This window comes from Ranitomeya imitator, chromosome 2, assembly GCF_032444005.1.
Source record: "Ranitomeya imitator isolate aRanImi1 chromosome 2, aRanImi1.pri, whole genome shotgun sequence".
Taxonomy (NCBI): Eukaryota; Metazoa; Chordata; class Amphibia; order Anura; family Dendrobatidae; genus Ranitomeya; species Ranitomeya imitator.
This window is the reverse complement of record NC_091283.1, coordinates 605,421,380-605,439,904: the sequence shown is the minus strand read 5'-3', so window position 1 is coordinate 605,439,904 and position 18,525 is coordinate 605,421,380. Positions and strand designations below refer to the sequence as shown.

The 18,525-nt window shown below is 41.4% G+C and overlaps 1 protein-coding gene across 1 annotated transcript in view; it reads right to left on the bottom strand.

The window, feature by feature from the left end:
- Positions 1 to 4,514: 4,514 nt before the first annotated feature.
- EBI3 (Epstein-Barr virus induced 3) overlaps positions 4,515 to 18,525 on the bottom strand; it is a 61,036-nt gene continuing 47,025 nt past the window's right edge. Inside the window, exons 3-6 of the mRNA XM_069752442.1 lie at positions 14,160 to 14,277; positions 12,023 to 12,201; positions 8,040 to 8,203; positions 4,515 to 4,958 (exon numbers count right to left, since the gene is read on the bottom strand). Coding sequence (XP_069608543.1) covers positions 4,785 to 4,958; positions 8,040 to 8,203; positions 12,023 to 12,201; positions 14,160 to 14,277 — 635 coding nt within the window. The 3' untranslated portion in view covers positions 4,515 to 4,784. The remainder of the gene's footprint in view (positions 4,959 to 8,039; positions 8,204 to 12,022; positions 12,202 to 14,159; positions 14,278 to 18,525) is intronic.

Sequence of the window (18,525 nt, the reverse complement as noted above, 5' to 3'; positions counted from 1 at the left end):
GTCCAGTGTCTCAATTTTATCGGTAATTGCATCCTTGGGATGCAGATAATGGTGAATACAATGATTGAACAGGGAGCTGTCTGTTTGCACCAATAAGCCTGTGCATCCAAAAGCGCGGACGCGATGTCATGACTACATCTCTATTATTGTGAGGAGCTCAGTACACACCATAGACCTGAAATGCGGATAGGAGACTTTTTTCTTTTTTATGTTGTTATTACTTGTGGGGGCATCATACTTTGTGGGGGCTGCATGGGGACATCATACTATATGAGGATCTCTGTACGGGATTCATGTTGTTTGGGGGGGCTGGGTGGAAATCATACTGTGTGGGGGCATCATACTGTGTGAGAGGCTATGGGGGCAACATATTGTGTGTGGGGGCTGTTTGGACATTATACAATGTGGGGGCATCATACTGTGTGAGAGGCTATGGGGACATCATACTGTGTATGGGGGCTGTGTGGACAACATACTATGTGGGGGCATCATACTGTTTATGGGGGCTGTGTTGACATCGCACTATGTGGGGGCATCATACTGTGTGAGAGGCTATGGGAACATCATATTGTGTGGGGGCTGTGTGGACATTATACAATGTGGGGGCATCATACTGTGTGAGAGGCTATGGGGACATCATATTTTGTGTGGGGGCTGTGTGGACATTATACTATGGGGGCATCATACTGTGAGAGACTATGGAGACTGGGGACATCATATTGTGTATGGGGGCTGTGTGGACATCATACTATGTGGGGGCATCATACTGTGTGAGAGGCTATGGGCACATCATACTGTGTGTGGGGGCTGTGTGGACATCATACTATGTGGGGGCATCATATTGTGTATGGGGGCTGTGTGGACATCATACTATGAGGGGGCATCATATTGTGTGTGGGGGCTGTGTGGATATTATACTATGTGGGGGCATCATACTGTGTGAGAGGCTATGGGGACATCATACTGTGTATGGGGGCTGTGTGGATATTATACTATGTGGGGGCATCATACTGTGTGAGAGGCTATGGGGACATCATATTGTGGTGGGGGAGGCTTTGTGGAAATCATACTATGTGGGGCATCATACTGTGTTGGGAGCTGCTGATCAAGATACAAGGGCTGAATAGCAGCAGTATGATTTATTGATTTATATAAACTTTTACAAAAAAACAGTAAACTACCGTATATGGTTTTGGATTCGCTGCTTCTGGTAACATAGTAACATAGTAACATAGTTAGTAAGGCCGAAAAAAGACATTTGTCCATCCAGTTCAGCCTATATTCCATCATAATAAATACCCAGATCTACGTCCTTCTACAGAACCTAATAATTGTATGATACAATATTGTTCTGCTCCAGGAAGACATCCAGGCCTCTCTTGAACCCCTCGACTGAGTTCGCCATCACCACCTCCTCAGGCAAGCAATTCCAGATTCTCACTGCCCTAACAGTAAAGAATCCTCTTCTATGTTGGTGGAAAAACCTTCTCTCCTCCAGACGCAAAGAATGCCCCCTTGTGCCCGTCACCTTCCTTGGTATAAACAGATCCTCAGCGAGATATTTGTATTGTCCCCTTATATACTTATACATGGTTATTAGATCGCCCCTCAGTCGTCTTTTTTCTAGACTAAATAATCCTAATTTCGCTAATCTATCTGGGTATTGTAGTTCTCCCATCCCCTTTATTAATTTTGTTGCCCTCCTTTGTACTCTCTCTAGTTCCATTATATCCTTCCTGAGCACCGGTGCCCAAAACTGGACACAGTACTCCATGTGCGGTCTAACTAGGGATTTGTACAGAGGCAGTATAATGCTCTCATCATGTGTATCCAGACCTCTTTTAATGCACCCCATGATCCTGTTTGCCTTGGCAGCTGCTGCCTGGCACTGGCTGCTCCAGGTAAGTTTATCATTAACTAGGATCCCCAAGTCCTTCTCCCTGTCAGATTTACCCAGTGGTTTCCCGTTCAGTGTGTAATGGTGATATTGATTCCCTCTTCCCATGTGTATAACCTTACATTTATCATTGTTAAACCTCATCTGCCACCTTTCAGCCCAAGTTTCCAACTTATCCAGATCCATCTGTAGCAGAATACTATCTTCTCTTGTATTAACTGCTTTACATAGTTTTGTATCATCTGCAAATATCGATATTTTACTGTGTAAACCTTTTACCAGATCATTAATGAATATGTTGAAGAGAACAGGTCCCAATACTGACCCCTGCGGTACCCCACTGGTCACAGCGACCCAGTTAGAGACTATACCATTTATAACCACCCTCTGCTTTCTATCACTTAGCCAGTTACTAACCCATTTACACACATTTTCCCCCAGACCAAGCATTCTCATTTTGTGTACCAACCTCTTGTGCGGCACGGTATCAAACGCTTTGGAAAAATCGAGATATACCACGTCCAATGACTCACCGTGGTCCAGCCTATAGCTTACCTCTTCATAAAAACTGATTAGATTGGTTTGACAGGAGCGATTTCTCATAAACCCATGCTGATATGGAGTTAAACAGTTATTCTCATTGAGATAATCCAGAATAACATCCCTCAGAAACCCTTCAAATATTTTACCAACAATAGAGGTTAGACTTACTGGCCTATAATTTCCAGGTTCACTTTTAGAGCCCTTTTTGAATATTGGCACCACATTTGCTATGCGCCAGTCCTGCGGAACAGACCCTGTCGCTATAGAGTCACTAAAAATAAGAAATAATGGTTTATCTATTACATTACTTAGTTCTCTTAGTACTCGTGGGTGTATGCCCTCCGGACCCGGAGATTTATCTATTTTAATCTTATTTAGCCGGTTTCGCACCTCTTCTTGGGTTAGATTGGTGACCCTTAATATAGGGTTTTCATTGTTTCTTGGGATTTCACCTAGCATTTCATTTTCCACCGTGAATACCGTGGAGAAGAAGGTGTTTAATATGTTAGCTTTTTCCTCGTCATCTACAACCATTCTTTCCTCACTATTTTTTAAGGGGCCTACATTTTCAGTTTTTATTCTTTTACTATTGATATAGTTGAAGAACAGTTTGGGATTAGTTTTACTCTCCTTAGCAATGTGCTTCTCTGTTTCCTTTTTGGCAGCTTTAATTAGTTTTTTAGATAAAGTATTTTTCTCCCTATAGTTTTTTAGAGCTTCAATGGTGCCATCCTGCTTTAGTAGTGCAAATGCTTTCTTTTTACTGTTAATTGCCTGTCTTACGTCTTTGTTTAGCCACATTGGGTTTTTCCTATTTCTAGTCCTTTTATTCCCACAAGGTATAAACCGCTTACACTGCCTATTTAGGATGTTCTTAAACATTTCCCATTTATTATCTGTATTCTTATTTCTGAGGATATTGTCCCAGTCTACCAGATTAAGGGCATCTCTAAGCTGTTCAAACTTTGCCTTCCTAAAGTTCAATGTTTTTGTGACTCCCTGACAAGTCCCGCTAGTGAAAGACAGGTGAAACTGCACAATATTGTGGTCGCTATTTCCTAAATGCCCGACCACCTGCAGATTTGTTATTCTGTCAGGTCTATTAGATAGTATTAGGTCTAAAAGTGCTGCTCCTCCGGTTGGATTCTGCACCAATTGTGAAAGATAATTTTTCTTGGTTATTAGCAGAAACCTGTTGCCTTTATGGGTTTCACAGGTTTCTGTTTCCCAGTTAATATCCGGGTAGTTAAAGTCCCCCATAACCAGGACCTCATTATGGGTTGCAGCTTCATCTATCTGCTTTAGAAGTAGACTTTCCATGGTTTCTGTTATATTTGGGGGTTTGTAACAGACCCCAATGAGACTTTTGTTACCATTTTTCCCTCCATGAATTTCAACCCATATGGACTCGACATCCTCATTCCCTTCGCTAATATCCTCCCTTAAAGTGGACTTTAGACAAGACTTTACATAGAGACAAACCCCTCTTCCTCTCCGATTTTTACGATCCTTTCTAAACAGACTGTAACCCTGTAAGTTGACTGCCCAGTCATAGCTTTCATCTAACCATGTCTCGGTTATTCCCACTATGTCAAAGTTACCTGTAGATATTTCTGCTTCTAGTTCTTCCATCTTGTTTGTCAGGCTTCTGGTAAGAATACAGGTTACAATGAGCCATAGTGTAACATGTATTAGCAGTAGCAGCTAGTGAGCATACTTAATTTATATGTCGCAGGTACGCCAAAATTGTATTAAATGTATGCTCAGCGCACAAAAAACAAGCCCTCACCACTCTATTAATGGGACAATAAAGAAATAATTGATTTGTGTCACGGGTAACTTTTTTACTTTTACGAACTTCTGAAGTTTTGGGGTTTTTTTTTAAACTAAAATCTAAAAAAAAAACATGTTTGATATTGCCGTACTCTTACTGACATGACGAAGCATACTGTAATGTCATTTTTATCAAATAACGAATGCCATAAAATTAAAACCCAATAAACAATGTCAGAATTGCATTTTTTTTTCACTGTTTTATGACTCTTGGAATTTTTTTTCTGTTTTTTTTTTTTTTAGTATATTACAGAATAAAGTTTCATCATTAAAAACTTGAAATCAACCCCCCAAAATTAGCCCTTCAAGTGACCATGTGCGCAAAATATTAAAAAAAAGTTGTATAAAAAAAGTTGCTTTAATAAAAAAAAAAATGAAAGCTCAAAAATGAAATTTTTGTCAATAGGTAAATAGGGCTCTGTTTGCCCTTTTCCTGGCAATTAAGGTAAGCCCAGCCTGTACCGATTCTTTGCAGTAAGTGCTGCAGTGTCAGTGTGTAATCATTGTGCAACTATATAGAAAAACACCTAGAATCATATGGCTTCCATGGACGACCAGCTACTACTTCGCTCCAGTTACTGTTGTGTCCCAAGTCCGTCATATCTTTAGCAGCCACCTGAACATGTACAGTGGTTCCTGGTCGAATTCCCGTGAGCACTAAATAGGTCTGTTCATAAGGCCCAACCTGTGGGGGATGTAGAAAAATAAGTGAAAATGCAAGGTGAATAGTCGGTACATTTCTGTGCTAAACTATATGAATCTAAAGGGGAATCTGTTACTTAAGTTTTTGCTAGCTCATCTGAGAACAGCATGATATAGAGGCAGAGACCCTGATTCTAGTAATGGATCACTTAGTTTACTGGTTGCAATAATTATGATAAACTCACTGTTTTTTCTGCTGCATATCTAGCAGAGCTCAGAATGCTGAGCCCTGTGTAACCCCGCCCACACCTCTGATTGGTGCAAGACTAGTCCTGTATTGATAATCTGATGGAAACACTGATTTTATTGAAACAGCACACACACACATCCTAGTAAGTGACACATCACTGGAATCAGGATCTCTGCCCTTACATCATAGTGCTCTCAGAGTACATAGCAAAATACTGCTGATAACATTCCTGGACAAGTTCTATCACCTATTCACAAGCTGGGAATAACTTGTTGATCAGTAGGGGTCTGAAAATGTTATCTCCATTAGAATTAAGCCTAAATGTGCATGCTCAATCTGTACGCCATTCATTCTCTATGGGGCTGCGGAGCACCTGTTGACCTGCAGCTCCATTTTGAATGCAGGATTAAAATCCTCCGAGGATAAGGGATAACTTGTTTTAACTGGACAACCCTTTAACCTCTTAAGGGCTGAGCCACTTTGTACGTTAATAACCGAGCCCCATTTTTTAAATCTGACCACTGTCACTTTATAAGGTAATAACTCTGGAACACTTCAACGGATACAACATACATTTATTTGTGAAAATATCTTAAATTTATCTACAATTTTGAAAATTGCACAATTTTCAAACTTTTAATTTTTATGCCCTTAAACCAGAGAGTTATGTCACGTAAAATGACTAATAAATAACATTTCCTATATGTCTACTTCACATGAATACAATTTTTGAAAAATAATATTATGTTTGAAGGGTTAAAAGTTGATCAGCAGTTTCTAATTTTTCCAACAAAATCTGCAAAACTATTTTTTAGGACCACATCACATTAGAAGTGACTTTGGGGGGGCCTATATGACTATTAAATAGCCAAAACCATTCTAAAAACTACAGACCTTACAGTCCTAGAACCACATCCAAAAAGTTTATTAACCCTTCATGTGCTTCACAGTAATTAATGCAGTGTGGAAGGAAAAAATTAACATTTTACATTTTTCACAAATTTTATTTCGGCTCCAATTTTTATATTTTCACAAACGTAACAAGAGAAATTGAACGCCGATAGCCCATATGTGGGGGAAAGCTACTGTTTGGCGCATGGCAGAGCTCGGAAGGGAAAGATCATCTTTTGACTTTTGGAGTGCAAAATTGGCTGGAATCATTAGCTGACACCATGTTGCTTTTTCAGAGCCCTTAATGTGCCTAAACAGTGGAAACCCCTCAAGGAATGTATTTAGATGTGTGGTTAGCACCTTGATCCCCGTTCAGAGAAGTTTATAGGGTAGAGCCGTGAAAATTAAAAAAAAATCACATTTCCTACAATAATGTTTTTTTTAGCCCCATTTTTTTTATTTCCACAAGGGTAACAGGAGAAAATGCACCATACATTTTTTTTTTGCAGTTTCTCCTGAGTACGCCAATACACCATATGTGGTCGAAAACTACTTTTGAGGCACAGTGCATAGCTCAGAAAAGAAGAAGAGCCATATTGGAGTTCAGATTTTGCTGAAATGGTTTAAGGGTGCCATGTCATTTTACAAACTCCACCCCCTAATGAATTCATCTAGGGGTGCAGTGAATGTTGACACCACATGTGCCTCACAGAAGTTTATACCATTGGGCGGTGAAGAAAGAATAATTACATTTTTACCTCTAAAATGTTTTTAGCCCCTAATTTTTACATTTATTAAGGGCTAATATGAAAAAATGGACCTTTCAGTTTGTTGTGCAATTTCTCCTGATTGTACCAATACCCTACATGTAATCGGTAACTACTTTTGAGGCACAGTACAAAGGTTAGAAGGGAAATGAGCACCATATTATAGTGCAGACTGTTACTGTTCTGGTTTGCAGGTGCCATGACCCACTGGGAGAGTCCATGAGGTGCCAGAACAGCAGAAACCCCCATAATTGACCCCATTTTACAAACGACACCTTTCAATTAATTCATCTAGGGGCGCAGTGATCATATTGACACCAAAGGTGTTTCCCAGAATTTTATACCATTGGACAGTGAAGAAAAAATAACTACATTTTTACCAACAACATTTTGTTTTAGCCCCAGATTTTACATTTTCACATGGCGAAATGGGTAAAAGTTGCACCAAAAATTTCCACACAATTTCTGCTGAATGTGGCCGAACCCCATATGTACAGTAGCTGTAGAGTACTACTTAGTTTTGTGAGGGATGGAGCGCTATTTGCTTCCTGGAGCACAGATGTTCCAACAATAATTTGCAGACTCGATATCCAGAGCCCCTAAGTGCTAGAAAAGCAGAATTCTCCCTCAAGGGACACCATTTTGGAAATTATACCACCGCCAAGCATGCCGATGCTAAATGTGGTTTAAGCACACTGTGCGGATCAGAAGGGAAGGGGCATTCGGATTCTGGAGCGCTTTATTTGGGAGGGTGAGGAACAATAGCGCTTTTCCAGAGCCTTTGTACTACCAGTAACGTGGAAGCCCCCTTTATTTCCTTTAATAGATGACGGATCTGAGTGGGGACTTGCTTTTTTGTGGATTTAATTGAGGCTGCTGTTGGGAACATTTTACATTATTTGCGGTCACATTTATCTGGCGTTCTACGCTGAGAACTTATATCGGGTTTCCAGGTTTGTATCGGTGGTTCCATCTGAATCACATATTTCAGAGATTTACATGGAAACCCCGGTGTAAGCGCTCATCGCAGAGTGAGGGAGGTCGTTCCCACTGCCTGCCTCCTACATGTTGTGATCGCAGCATTCATAGGGTTAAACGGCCCTGGGCAGTGCCTGGCTGTTAGCGCAGGAGATCAGCCACTACTAGCACCGAGCTCCTGCTTTCAGTTTAGTACTCTTTATAAAAAGATAAAGTAGGGTGCATTTGTGTTTCTTACCATTGTGTAGAATTTAGAACCCTCCTTTCTGTAGCGGATATTGTATTTTAGTGGGAAAAGGTCCGGGTATGGCCAAGAATATGGAGGCTGCCACTGTATATATAATTTCTTACTTTCATGACATATGGAAGATATGCTGATGTTGACAGGAGGATCAGGGCGTACTAGGAAATAAAACATATTAAGTGTAATGAACTATACGCCCTACACAAGTGCTCCATTAAAAATCATGCAAAAAGAGACAATGGTGCTCTTATTGGCTGCCATGGCCATTCATATTACTACTTGGACAATCCCTTCTGAAATCTTACATTCCCCTTTGTAAAATAAAAATACTTTCCGATTTCGGTGCCAGGTCTTCCGAGGTTCACATGACACTGTTATGCCTTGAGAGCCCTGCAGCCAATCAATGGCTGCTATTGAGCTGCTGCACTTCCATTTCCTACAAATTAACCTCAGAAGTACTGGGAAAGGTAAGAGCCCTACAGCCTATTGGCGGCCACTGATTGACTGCAGAGCTTAATTGACAAATCAACGTCCTCTAAGCCTTGAGAGATCCGGCGTAGATATTGATGGTATGGGAGGTGAATATAGGTTTTTAGTTTTTATTTTTTACAAGGGGGGAATATAGTATTGACAGAAGCACTCTCACGTATTTTCTTAATTATATATGTATATATAATTAGTTAGAAGATCACTGCTAATGTGTTGGGGGGGAGATATGTTTCACTGAGGTTATTAGCTACAGTGATATGAACCTGGAGGTTGCGCCAGCATGTTATGTGCTGAAAGGGGTTAATCGGCCATGACAGGGCCATTTTTTTTTGTTTAACAGCTAAACAGTGGGGTGGTATGATGGTGTGCTCCTGGAGGTAAAAGTGAAGCCTCTGGACTTTGTTCTGTGTGTGCTCTGAAGGGGAAGATGACCTACAGAGCTGTGCTCTTGCTAAAGAGAGCTAAATCCTGTTTTCTGAGCCGAAGGATCCCCACATTTATATGGACTATAAGGGTGCTGTTTGTTTATGCCAAAAAGTATGAGCTTGGCTATTTTTCCGTTGAGCTGGTGTATGAGGAAAACAGATGAAGAATGAAATTAAACGCATTCCTGTGACCACCTCATTAAGCAGCTGAGTGAGCCCATCTACCACAATATATAAAGTGGGGAAAATAAGTATTTGATACAGTGACGATTTTGCAAGTTTCCCCGCCTACAAAGAATGAAGAGGTCTGTAATGTTTATCGTAGGTACACCTCAACTGTGAGAGCCAGAATGTTAAAAGAACATCCGAAAAATCACATTGTATGATGTTTAAGTTATTAAATTGCACTTTATTGCTTGAAATAAGTATTTAATCACCTACTAATAAGCAAGAATTCTGTCTCACACAGACCTTTTAGTTTTCTTTAAGAAGCCCTCCTACTTTGCACTCATTACCTGTATTAATTTCACCTGTTTGAACTGGTTACCTGTATGAAACACCTGTCCACACACTCAATCACACTACAACCTCACCACCATGGCCAAGACCAAAGAGTTGTCTAAGGATATCAGTTTCAAAATTGTAGACCTGCACAAGGCTGGGATGGGGTATAGGATAATAGACAAGCCTCTAGATAAGAAGGGACCTCTCCATTACTTGTAGGTGCGAAAACTTGCAAAATCGGCAGTGTATCAAATATATATATATATATATATATATATATACAGTATATATATATATATATTATATGCATGTTGTGTAGTGTAAGTGTATTAATATACTCACCAACAGTTGCTCTCTCCAATGTCCAGTGCCGTTCTTGATAGTACATGACCCAGTGGGGGCTTTTACAATGTAAGCCTATGGAGCGTCAGAACAAAACTTCTGGGTCACACAAGGAGCATAGAGTGAGCTGGCTAGTCACAATTGTGGTGATGTCATTCAGAAGAGGAGAAGATCGGCTCTGGACACCGGAGAGCGCAGCAGTAGGCAAGTATATTAACATATTCACAGTGCATTATATGCATATACAGTGGGTACGGAAAGTATTCAGACCCCTTTAAATTTTTCACTCTTTGTTTCATTGCAGCCATTTGGTAAATTCAAAAAAGTTCATTTTTTCTCATTAATGTACACTCTTCACCCCATCTTGAATGAAAAAAAACAGAAATTTAGAAATTTTTGCAAATTTAATAAAAAAGAAAAGCTGAAATATCACATGGTCAAAATCCTGCTGACAAGCTCACTTTAAGGTTGGAGTCACACTGAGTGTGTGCTCAGTGTCTCTCTGTGAACTATTAGCTGTCTGATGGCACCGCAAGCATGAGAAAGTTCTCCTGCTTGTGGTGCTGTCAGGAAGCTCCTGGGAGTTCACAGCCAATGAACTCACTTCACCTTTCTTACATTAGCGCGAGCGTCATGGGAAAAGTTCTCCTGCGCTCACGCTGATGTCATATAGATGAAGTGAGTTCATTGGCTGTGAACTCCCAGGACCTTTCTGACAGCACCACAAGCAGGAGAACTGAGCACATGCTTAGTGTGACTCCAGCCTTACAGTGATCATGTCAGCAGGAGTTTGCTAAGTTAACTACAGGCATTGTCATGTTAGTGTTATTAAACTGATTAAAATGATACCTGGGATGAAAAAAATTGTCTTGTGGTTCTTGTGTAATCAATGTTAGAAGTTTTCAGTTAATGATATGCCCGTGCTCTGTGGAACGACTATAGGCAGTCTTATCTTCCTGCTCTAAGCCAGAGAAACTAAGGAAACACCTGCCCACAGGCTGCCTTGAAGCACAAGCATGTTCCTCATCATAGAGAGAGACAGACTGTTTGTGCTTCGGGGCGGCCTGTGGGCAGGTCTTTCCTTGGTTTCTCTTAGAGCAGGAAGATAAAAATACTGTCTACAGTCCTGCCCAAGAGCATGGGCATATCATTAACTCAAAATGTCTAACACTGATTACACAAGAACCACGAGAAGGATTTTTTCACCCCAGGTATCATTTTAATCAGTGTAGCAGCGCCAACCTGCCAGTGCCTGTAGTTTACTTAGCAAAATCCTGCTGACAGGTTCGCTTTAAGGAGGAAATTGGTACTATTGAATCTGAATTACTATTACTAGTGCATCTACTGCAAAGTGATGTTAATTACAATATTCTTCCACTATTTCTGTTGTAAGCTATATAATGAATGCCCACTATACTGTTCTTCACAGCAGAGATATAAAAATAATGTCACTGTAGCATTAGTAGTGACAAGATTGGAAACATTACATCCACCAGTGTCTGTGACCACAAATACTCTGCTTAATATAATATAATATAATATATATATATATATATATATATATATATATATATATAGTGTGGTCAATAATGTAGTGGAGACGAAGCAGACATTAGAAAGATTAGGAATCTAGAGAGTAAACTAGACAAACAGGAGGTACTTTTTATGTGTTTATGCCTAAAAAAATATTAGAGGTATTCCCAAAATTGAAAGTTATCCCCATGTCTATGACAGGGCTGTGTTTCCATGGCAGTCCCATAGGCAATGAATAGAGGTTGAGCATGTGCACCTTCACTCTATTCAAGATAGTACCATCTGAATCACTTGGGGTCTCAGCAGTTAGACCCCCACTGATCAGCACAATACCCCTAATCCTATGGTTAGGGGATAACTTGTGATGTCGAGAAACCCCTTTAAATGAATAAGAATGCAATTATCTTTATTTTATGGATTATAATATCTGCCTTATTAAAGTGGCGCTGAGGATATATTTTAGTGGTATTTTTTATTGTACTTTATTAATATGAATAAAAGAGTCAAATGTTAACTATAAAGAAGCGATCGGGTTTTGCTGGGGTTTTTTACCCACAAAGCATTAAAGCTTCCATTCTCCACCACATCACTGCCCTGTGTGAATAAGCCGATATAACAGCACAACATTGTATGCACGATCACATCTGCATTACCAGAGCTCCACAGTTATGGAGCAAAACTCACTGATGTTCTCCACAAAGAAATAGTACAGTTGTGTTATGGATCCCAAGCGGTTCACAGCTGTTACATTAAGTAGATAAGGAAACGCTTCAAACATCTGAAAGTTTCTTATCTCGCAGCTCATTGGATGCATTTCATGCTGTATACACTTTTTAGGTGACCCCGGTCCTATCAAGCCCAACCTAAAAAGAAATACATGTTTTAGTGATCAGACATAAGATATATTACAAAGTTTCTTATTATCAGAGAAATCTGTTTCTTTCTCCATCTGCACTCATCTTTCATTCTCAAAATTCTCAATTCACCGGTAAAGTCTGTCTTCAGTGAATGCAGATTTTTCCATTACTGAGACAGATGACAGTTAGTTCTCATGAAGTTCTATGGAAAACTGTAACTGTCGTTTCAGGAGAACTTGCAGAAGAATGTTCGTCCGCCTCTAACTCCTCCATCCAAGCACCAATAGTCATCTCCTACCTCAGTAAGGGCTCGTTCAAACACAAACATTTTATGCAAAACTGGACAGCATACTGACCAATGCAAGTCGCTATGATAGTTCACATGGAAAATAATTGCACCATACACTACTGTGATTGTATTCTGGGTCAGAATCGTCCATTATGAGGCAGTGTTCACACGATCGAATGCAAATTTGTATGTTTCACGTTCAGAAATAATTACAATTTTTCATCTGAATTGTGTGTGCCTTCTGTTCATCATTTTTTTATGTCTGTATGTCCATTTTGCACATCCTAATACGGCATCTGGTTTCTACATAAAGAATTTAATAAATAATGGAGGCCATATACAGTTTCCCATGTCAATAATAGTATTGGATCTGTGAAAAAGCCATGACATATGGATGGTAACTGTGGCACCCCAAGAGTCCGGTTGCCACAGTGGCATTTCCTCCCTCACAGGGGGTGATGTCATGCCTGGAAGCAAGGAGGGGTCCCCTTGCCAGGTAACATCAGCATACAACACCTTCCTGACTCCAAACCAGAAGGGGGAGCTCTAACACCTGGTTTCAGGGGAGCTTCCCTATAAGTTCTGGTCTGGAGGTGGAGTTAGTCAGTATAGTCTGAGAGAGTGAGAGGAGAGGAGGGAAGTCGAGGAGAACCTGGGGAGTGGAGCTGTGACCAAGCTCACCCCAGAGCTGAGCGCTGGCAAAATAGGACGCCAGAGTCCTTGGCTGTGTGGGTGCTCTATGCCCCGAAATCTGAATCTGGAGGGCAGGGAACTGCAAGCTCCATGGCCACACTGAACACCCTGAGGCACCACATCAAACCAAGAACCAGGGCTGCCAGTGAAAAGGCAGTGCTCCTGATAGGCTCACGCTGTCTGCCATATAGGTTAGAAGCAACACGCAGGAGAGGAACTTGAGCAGAACTTAAAGCAGCAAGGGCCTAAGAGAATAGCGCAGAATGAAGGACTCCAAACCCACCTGGCTAGGAGGATCCTAAGTTGCTTCCAGCCCGCCTGGACCCCATCATCACCTGTTACCCATGCCCCGAACTGCACCTGCAACTAACAATTAAAGGTAAAAGAAACTGCAATCCTTGTGTCCTTTAGCCATTTCCCGCACCCTCAGTTCTGCACCCATCGTCTACGATCCCTTACCAACTCTACCAGTAGCCCTGGGGCCCGATCCACCTGTGTGGAGCAGAACCGTCCCAGCTGCGTTACCATCAGCCCCAGCGATCCCCTTAAGTAGCGTCGGCCATCCATTGCTGAATAACACAGGTGGCGTCACAAACTAACTCCCTATAGACTCTATTTCCTCTTCATTTCATTAAATTTATTGGACGCCCAGGGCCACAGACCGGGTCACTGCTGCCGTGACAACCCCTGAAGAACCATTGGACCCGGCCCGAGTACCCCACAGTCCCGGTGGGCGCTCCATAACCCGTATGTGATCCATTTTGTATGCTCCCATTGAGTTATAATGTGTGAGTTTGACCCAGAATACGGATCACAGTAGTGCGTACTTCAACATTTTACTCCCTGACCATCAGTCCAAGTGTAAAAACGTTCACGCGACTATCACAGCAACTTGCATTGGTCAGTAGTGTGCTGTCTGTATGCTATCCGGAGAAGAAAGATGTAGAAAATGCTTCCAATTCACTAATTGTAGAAACATTACCTGTATGTTGTAAGGAAGGTGGTATGTAAGTTGGTATCAGGATTGAGGTGCCAGATACATTTTATTTTCTCTGGGTAACTTGCAGACCAACATTGGATATGGAGCTTTTCTGGAGGAACTAAGTAGACAATAAAATTAATCATCAACAAGACTATAAGTGTACTGTGTGTTTGGTGGATATAAAATCATGGCTAAAAGTGTTCACACCCTTGAAATTATTTCAGAAAATTAAGTACTTCTCCCAGAAAAAATATTGCAATTAATCGTTTTGTTGTACACATGTTTATTTCCTTTGGGTGTATTGTAACAACACAAGAAAAGACAAAAAAGGCATATTGGACATAATTTCACACAAAACCCCAAAAATGGGCCAGATAAAATTATTGGCACCTTTCCAAAATTGTGGGTAAATAACTTTTTTAAAGCATGTGATGCTCATTCAAACTCACCTGTGGCAAGTAACAGGTTGATTATAGTCTCAATCCCCTGATGACGCCAGTTTAGCTGGTGAAACATGTCGGGGAGGCTTAGGGCAATATTTTAATATGCACTGTGCAGCTCTAGTAAGGCAATTGATTTAGTAAATAGGTAGCGGCGGCACCTGTTCCACAAGCCTATTATTGAATTTCGTGTTAGGCCGGTTTCACACGTCAGTGTCTCCGGTACGTGAGGTGACAGTTTCCTCACGTACCGGAGACACTGACACATGTAGACACATAAAAATCAATGCATCTGTGCAGATGTCATTGATTTTTTGCGGACCGTGTCTCCGTGTGCCAAACACGGAGACATGTCAGTGTTCGTGGGAGCGCACATATTACACGGACCCATTAAAGTCAATGGGTCCGTGTAAAACACGTACCGCACACGGACGTTGTCTGTGTGCAGTCTGTGTGCCGTGCAAGAGACAGCGCTACATTAAGCGCTCTCCCCCCCACTGGTGCTGAAGCCGCGATTCATATCTTCCCTGCAGCAGCGTTTGCTGCAGAGAAGATATGAATAATAGTGTTTAAAATAAAGATCTATGTGCCCCCCGCCCTCCCACCCCCTGTGCGCCCCCCCCACTGTTCTGAAAATACTCACCAAGCTCCCTCATTGGCTGTCGCTGCTTCCTGTCCTGGCCGCATCTTCTCCTGTATGCGGTCACGTGGGGCCACTCATTTACAGTAATGAATATTCGGCTCCACCTCCCATAGGGGTGGAGCCGCATATTCATTACTGTAATCGGCGGCCCCACGTGACCGCATACAGGAGAAGATGCGGCCAGAACAGGAAGCAGCGACAGCCAACGAGGGAGCTTGGTGAGTATTTTCAGAACAGCGGGGTGGGGCGCACAGGGGGTGGGAGGGCGGGGGGATGATAGATCTTTATTTTAAACACTATTATTCATATCTTCTCTGCAGTAAACGCTGCTGCAGGGAAGATATGAATCGCGGCTTCAGCACCAGATGCTGGTACGTGTGGTACCCAGCACGATGCGAGTGGTACCCAGTGGGCACACGGGCGGCACACGTGTGCCGCGCGTGTGCCACACTGATGTGCCACAGAAACATAGGGGCACACGGACACGGATAATTCCGGTACCGATTTTTTCCGGTACCGGAATTATCTGGACGTGTGAAACCGGCCTTAGGACAATGAATACAGTAAAGGGTGTGAGTCCAATGGATAATATATTAGTGTCCTTATTATACTGAGTTGACTAGTGCAAATTTTAGCACTTTAGTTCCCTTATTAGTAATGTCAGTAAAAGTAATATTTTAAGTCTTTCATTAGGGATTAATTGCCTTCTGACAAATTGTTATTTAGACAAAATGATTGGCACCGTTCCAAAATTGTGGGTAAACAACTTTGTTTAACCCCTTCACCCCAAAGCCTGTTTTCACCTAAGTGACAGGGCCAATTTTTACAATTCTGACCACTGTCACTTTATGAGGTTATAACTCTGAAACGCTTCAACGGATCCTGGTGATTCTGACACTGTTTTCTCGTGACATATTGTACTTCATGATAGTGGTAAAACTTCTTCGATATGACTTGCATTTATTTGTGAAAAAAACAAAAATTTGTCGGAAATTATGAAAATTTAGCAATTTTCAAACTCTTAGTTTTTATGCCCTTAAATTAGAGAGTTATATCACATAATATAGTTAATAAACAACATTTCCCACATGTCTGCTTTACATCAGCACAATTTTGGAAACATAATTTTTTTTTGTTAGGACGTTATAAGGGTTAAAAGTTGACCAGCGATTTCTCATTTTTGCAACAAAATTTGCAAAACCATTTTTTTACGGACCACCTCACACTTGAAGTGACTTTGAGGGGTCTATATGACAGAAAATGCCCAAAAGTGACACCATTCTAAAAACTGCACCCCTCAAGGTACTCAAAACCACATTCAAAAAGTTTATTAACCCTTCAGGTGCTTCACAGGAATTTTTTGAATGTTTAAAAAAATTGAACATTTAACTTTTTTTTCACAAAATTTTTACTTCAGGTCCAATTTGTTTCATTTTACCAAGGGTAACAAGAGAAATTGGACCACAAAAGTCGTTGTACAATTTGTCCTGAGTACGCCGATACCCCATATGTGGGGGTAAACCACTGTTTGGGCACATGGCAGAGCTCGGAAGGGAAGGAGCGCTATTTGACTTTTCAATGCAAGATTTGCTGGAATTGAGATCGTAGCCCATGTCACGATTGGAGAGCCCCTGATGTGCCTAAACAGTGGAAACCCCCACAGGTGACACCATTTTGGAAAGTAGACCCCCTAAGGAACTAATCTAGATGTGTGGTGAGCACTTTGAACCTCCAAGTGCTTCACAGAAGTTTATAATGTAGAGCCGTAAAAAAAATTTTTTTATTAATTTTCACAAAAAATGATCTTTTTGCCCCAAATTTTTTATTTTCCCAAGGGTAAAAGGATAAATTGTACCCCAAAAGTTGTTGTGCAATTTGTCCTGAGTACGTCGATACTTCATATATGGGGATAAACCACTGTTTGAGCGCATGGCAGAGCTCGGAAGGGAAGGAGTGCCATTTGACTTTTCAATGCAAAATTGGCTGGAATTGAGATCGGACGCCATGTCGCATTTGGAGAGCCCCTGACGTGCCTTAACAGTGGAAACCCCCCACAAGTGACCCCATTTTGGAAAGAAGACCCCCTAAGGAACTTATCTAGATGTGTGGTGAGCACTTTTAACCCCCAATTGTTTCACTAAAGTTTAGAATGTAGCATTGTGAAAATTAAAAAATCATTTTTTCTTTCCACAAAATGATGTTTTAGCCCGCAATTTTTTTTTTCCCAAGGGTAACAGGAGAAATTGGACCACAAATGTTATTGTCCAATTTGTCCTGAGTACGCTGATACCCCACATGTGGGGGGGAACCACCGTTTGAGTGCATGGCAGAGCTCGGAAGGGAAGGAGCACCGTTTGAAATGCAGACTTAGATGGAATGGACTGCAGGTGTCATGTTGCATTTGCAGAGCCCCTGATGTACCTAAACAGTAGAAACCCACCACAAGTGACCCCATATTGGAAACTAGACCCCCCAAGGAACTTATCTAGATGTGTTGTGAGAGCTTTGAACCAACAAGTGTTTCACTACAGTTTATAACGCAGAGCCGTGAAAATAAAAAATATTTTTTTTTCCACGAAAATGATATTTTATCCCCTATGTTTTTATTTTCCCAAGGGTAACAGGACAAATTGGACCCCAAAAGTTGTTGTCCAACTTGTCCTGAGAACGCTGATACCCCATATGTTGGGGGGAACCACTGTTTGGGTGCACGGCAGAGCTCGAAAGGGAAGGAGCGCCATTTGAAATGCAGACTTAGATGGATTGGTCTGCAGGCGTCATGTTGCATTTGCAGAGCCCCTGATGTACCTAAACAGTAGAAACCCCCCACAAGTGACCCCATATTGGAAACTAGACCCCCAAAGGAACTTATCTAGATGTGTTGTGAGAGCTTTGAACCAACAAGTGTTTATAACGCAGAGCCGTGAAAATAAAAAATATTTTTTTTTCCACGAAAATGATATTTTATCCCCTATGTTTTTATTTTCCCAAGGGTAACAGGACAAATTGGACCCCAAAAGTTGTTGTCCAACTTGTTCTGAGAACGCTGATACCCCATATGTTGGGGGGAACCACTGTTTGGGCACACAGGAGAACTCGGAAGGGAAGGAGCCCTGTTTTACTTTTTCAAAGCAGAATTGGCTGGAATTGAGATCGGACGCCATGTCGCATTTGGAGAGCCCCTGATGTGCCTAAACAGTGGAAACCCCCAATTATAACTGAAACCCTAATCCAAACACACCCCTAACCCTAATCCCAACAGTAACCCTAACCACACCTCTAA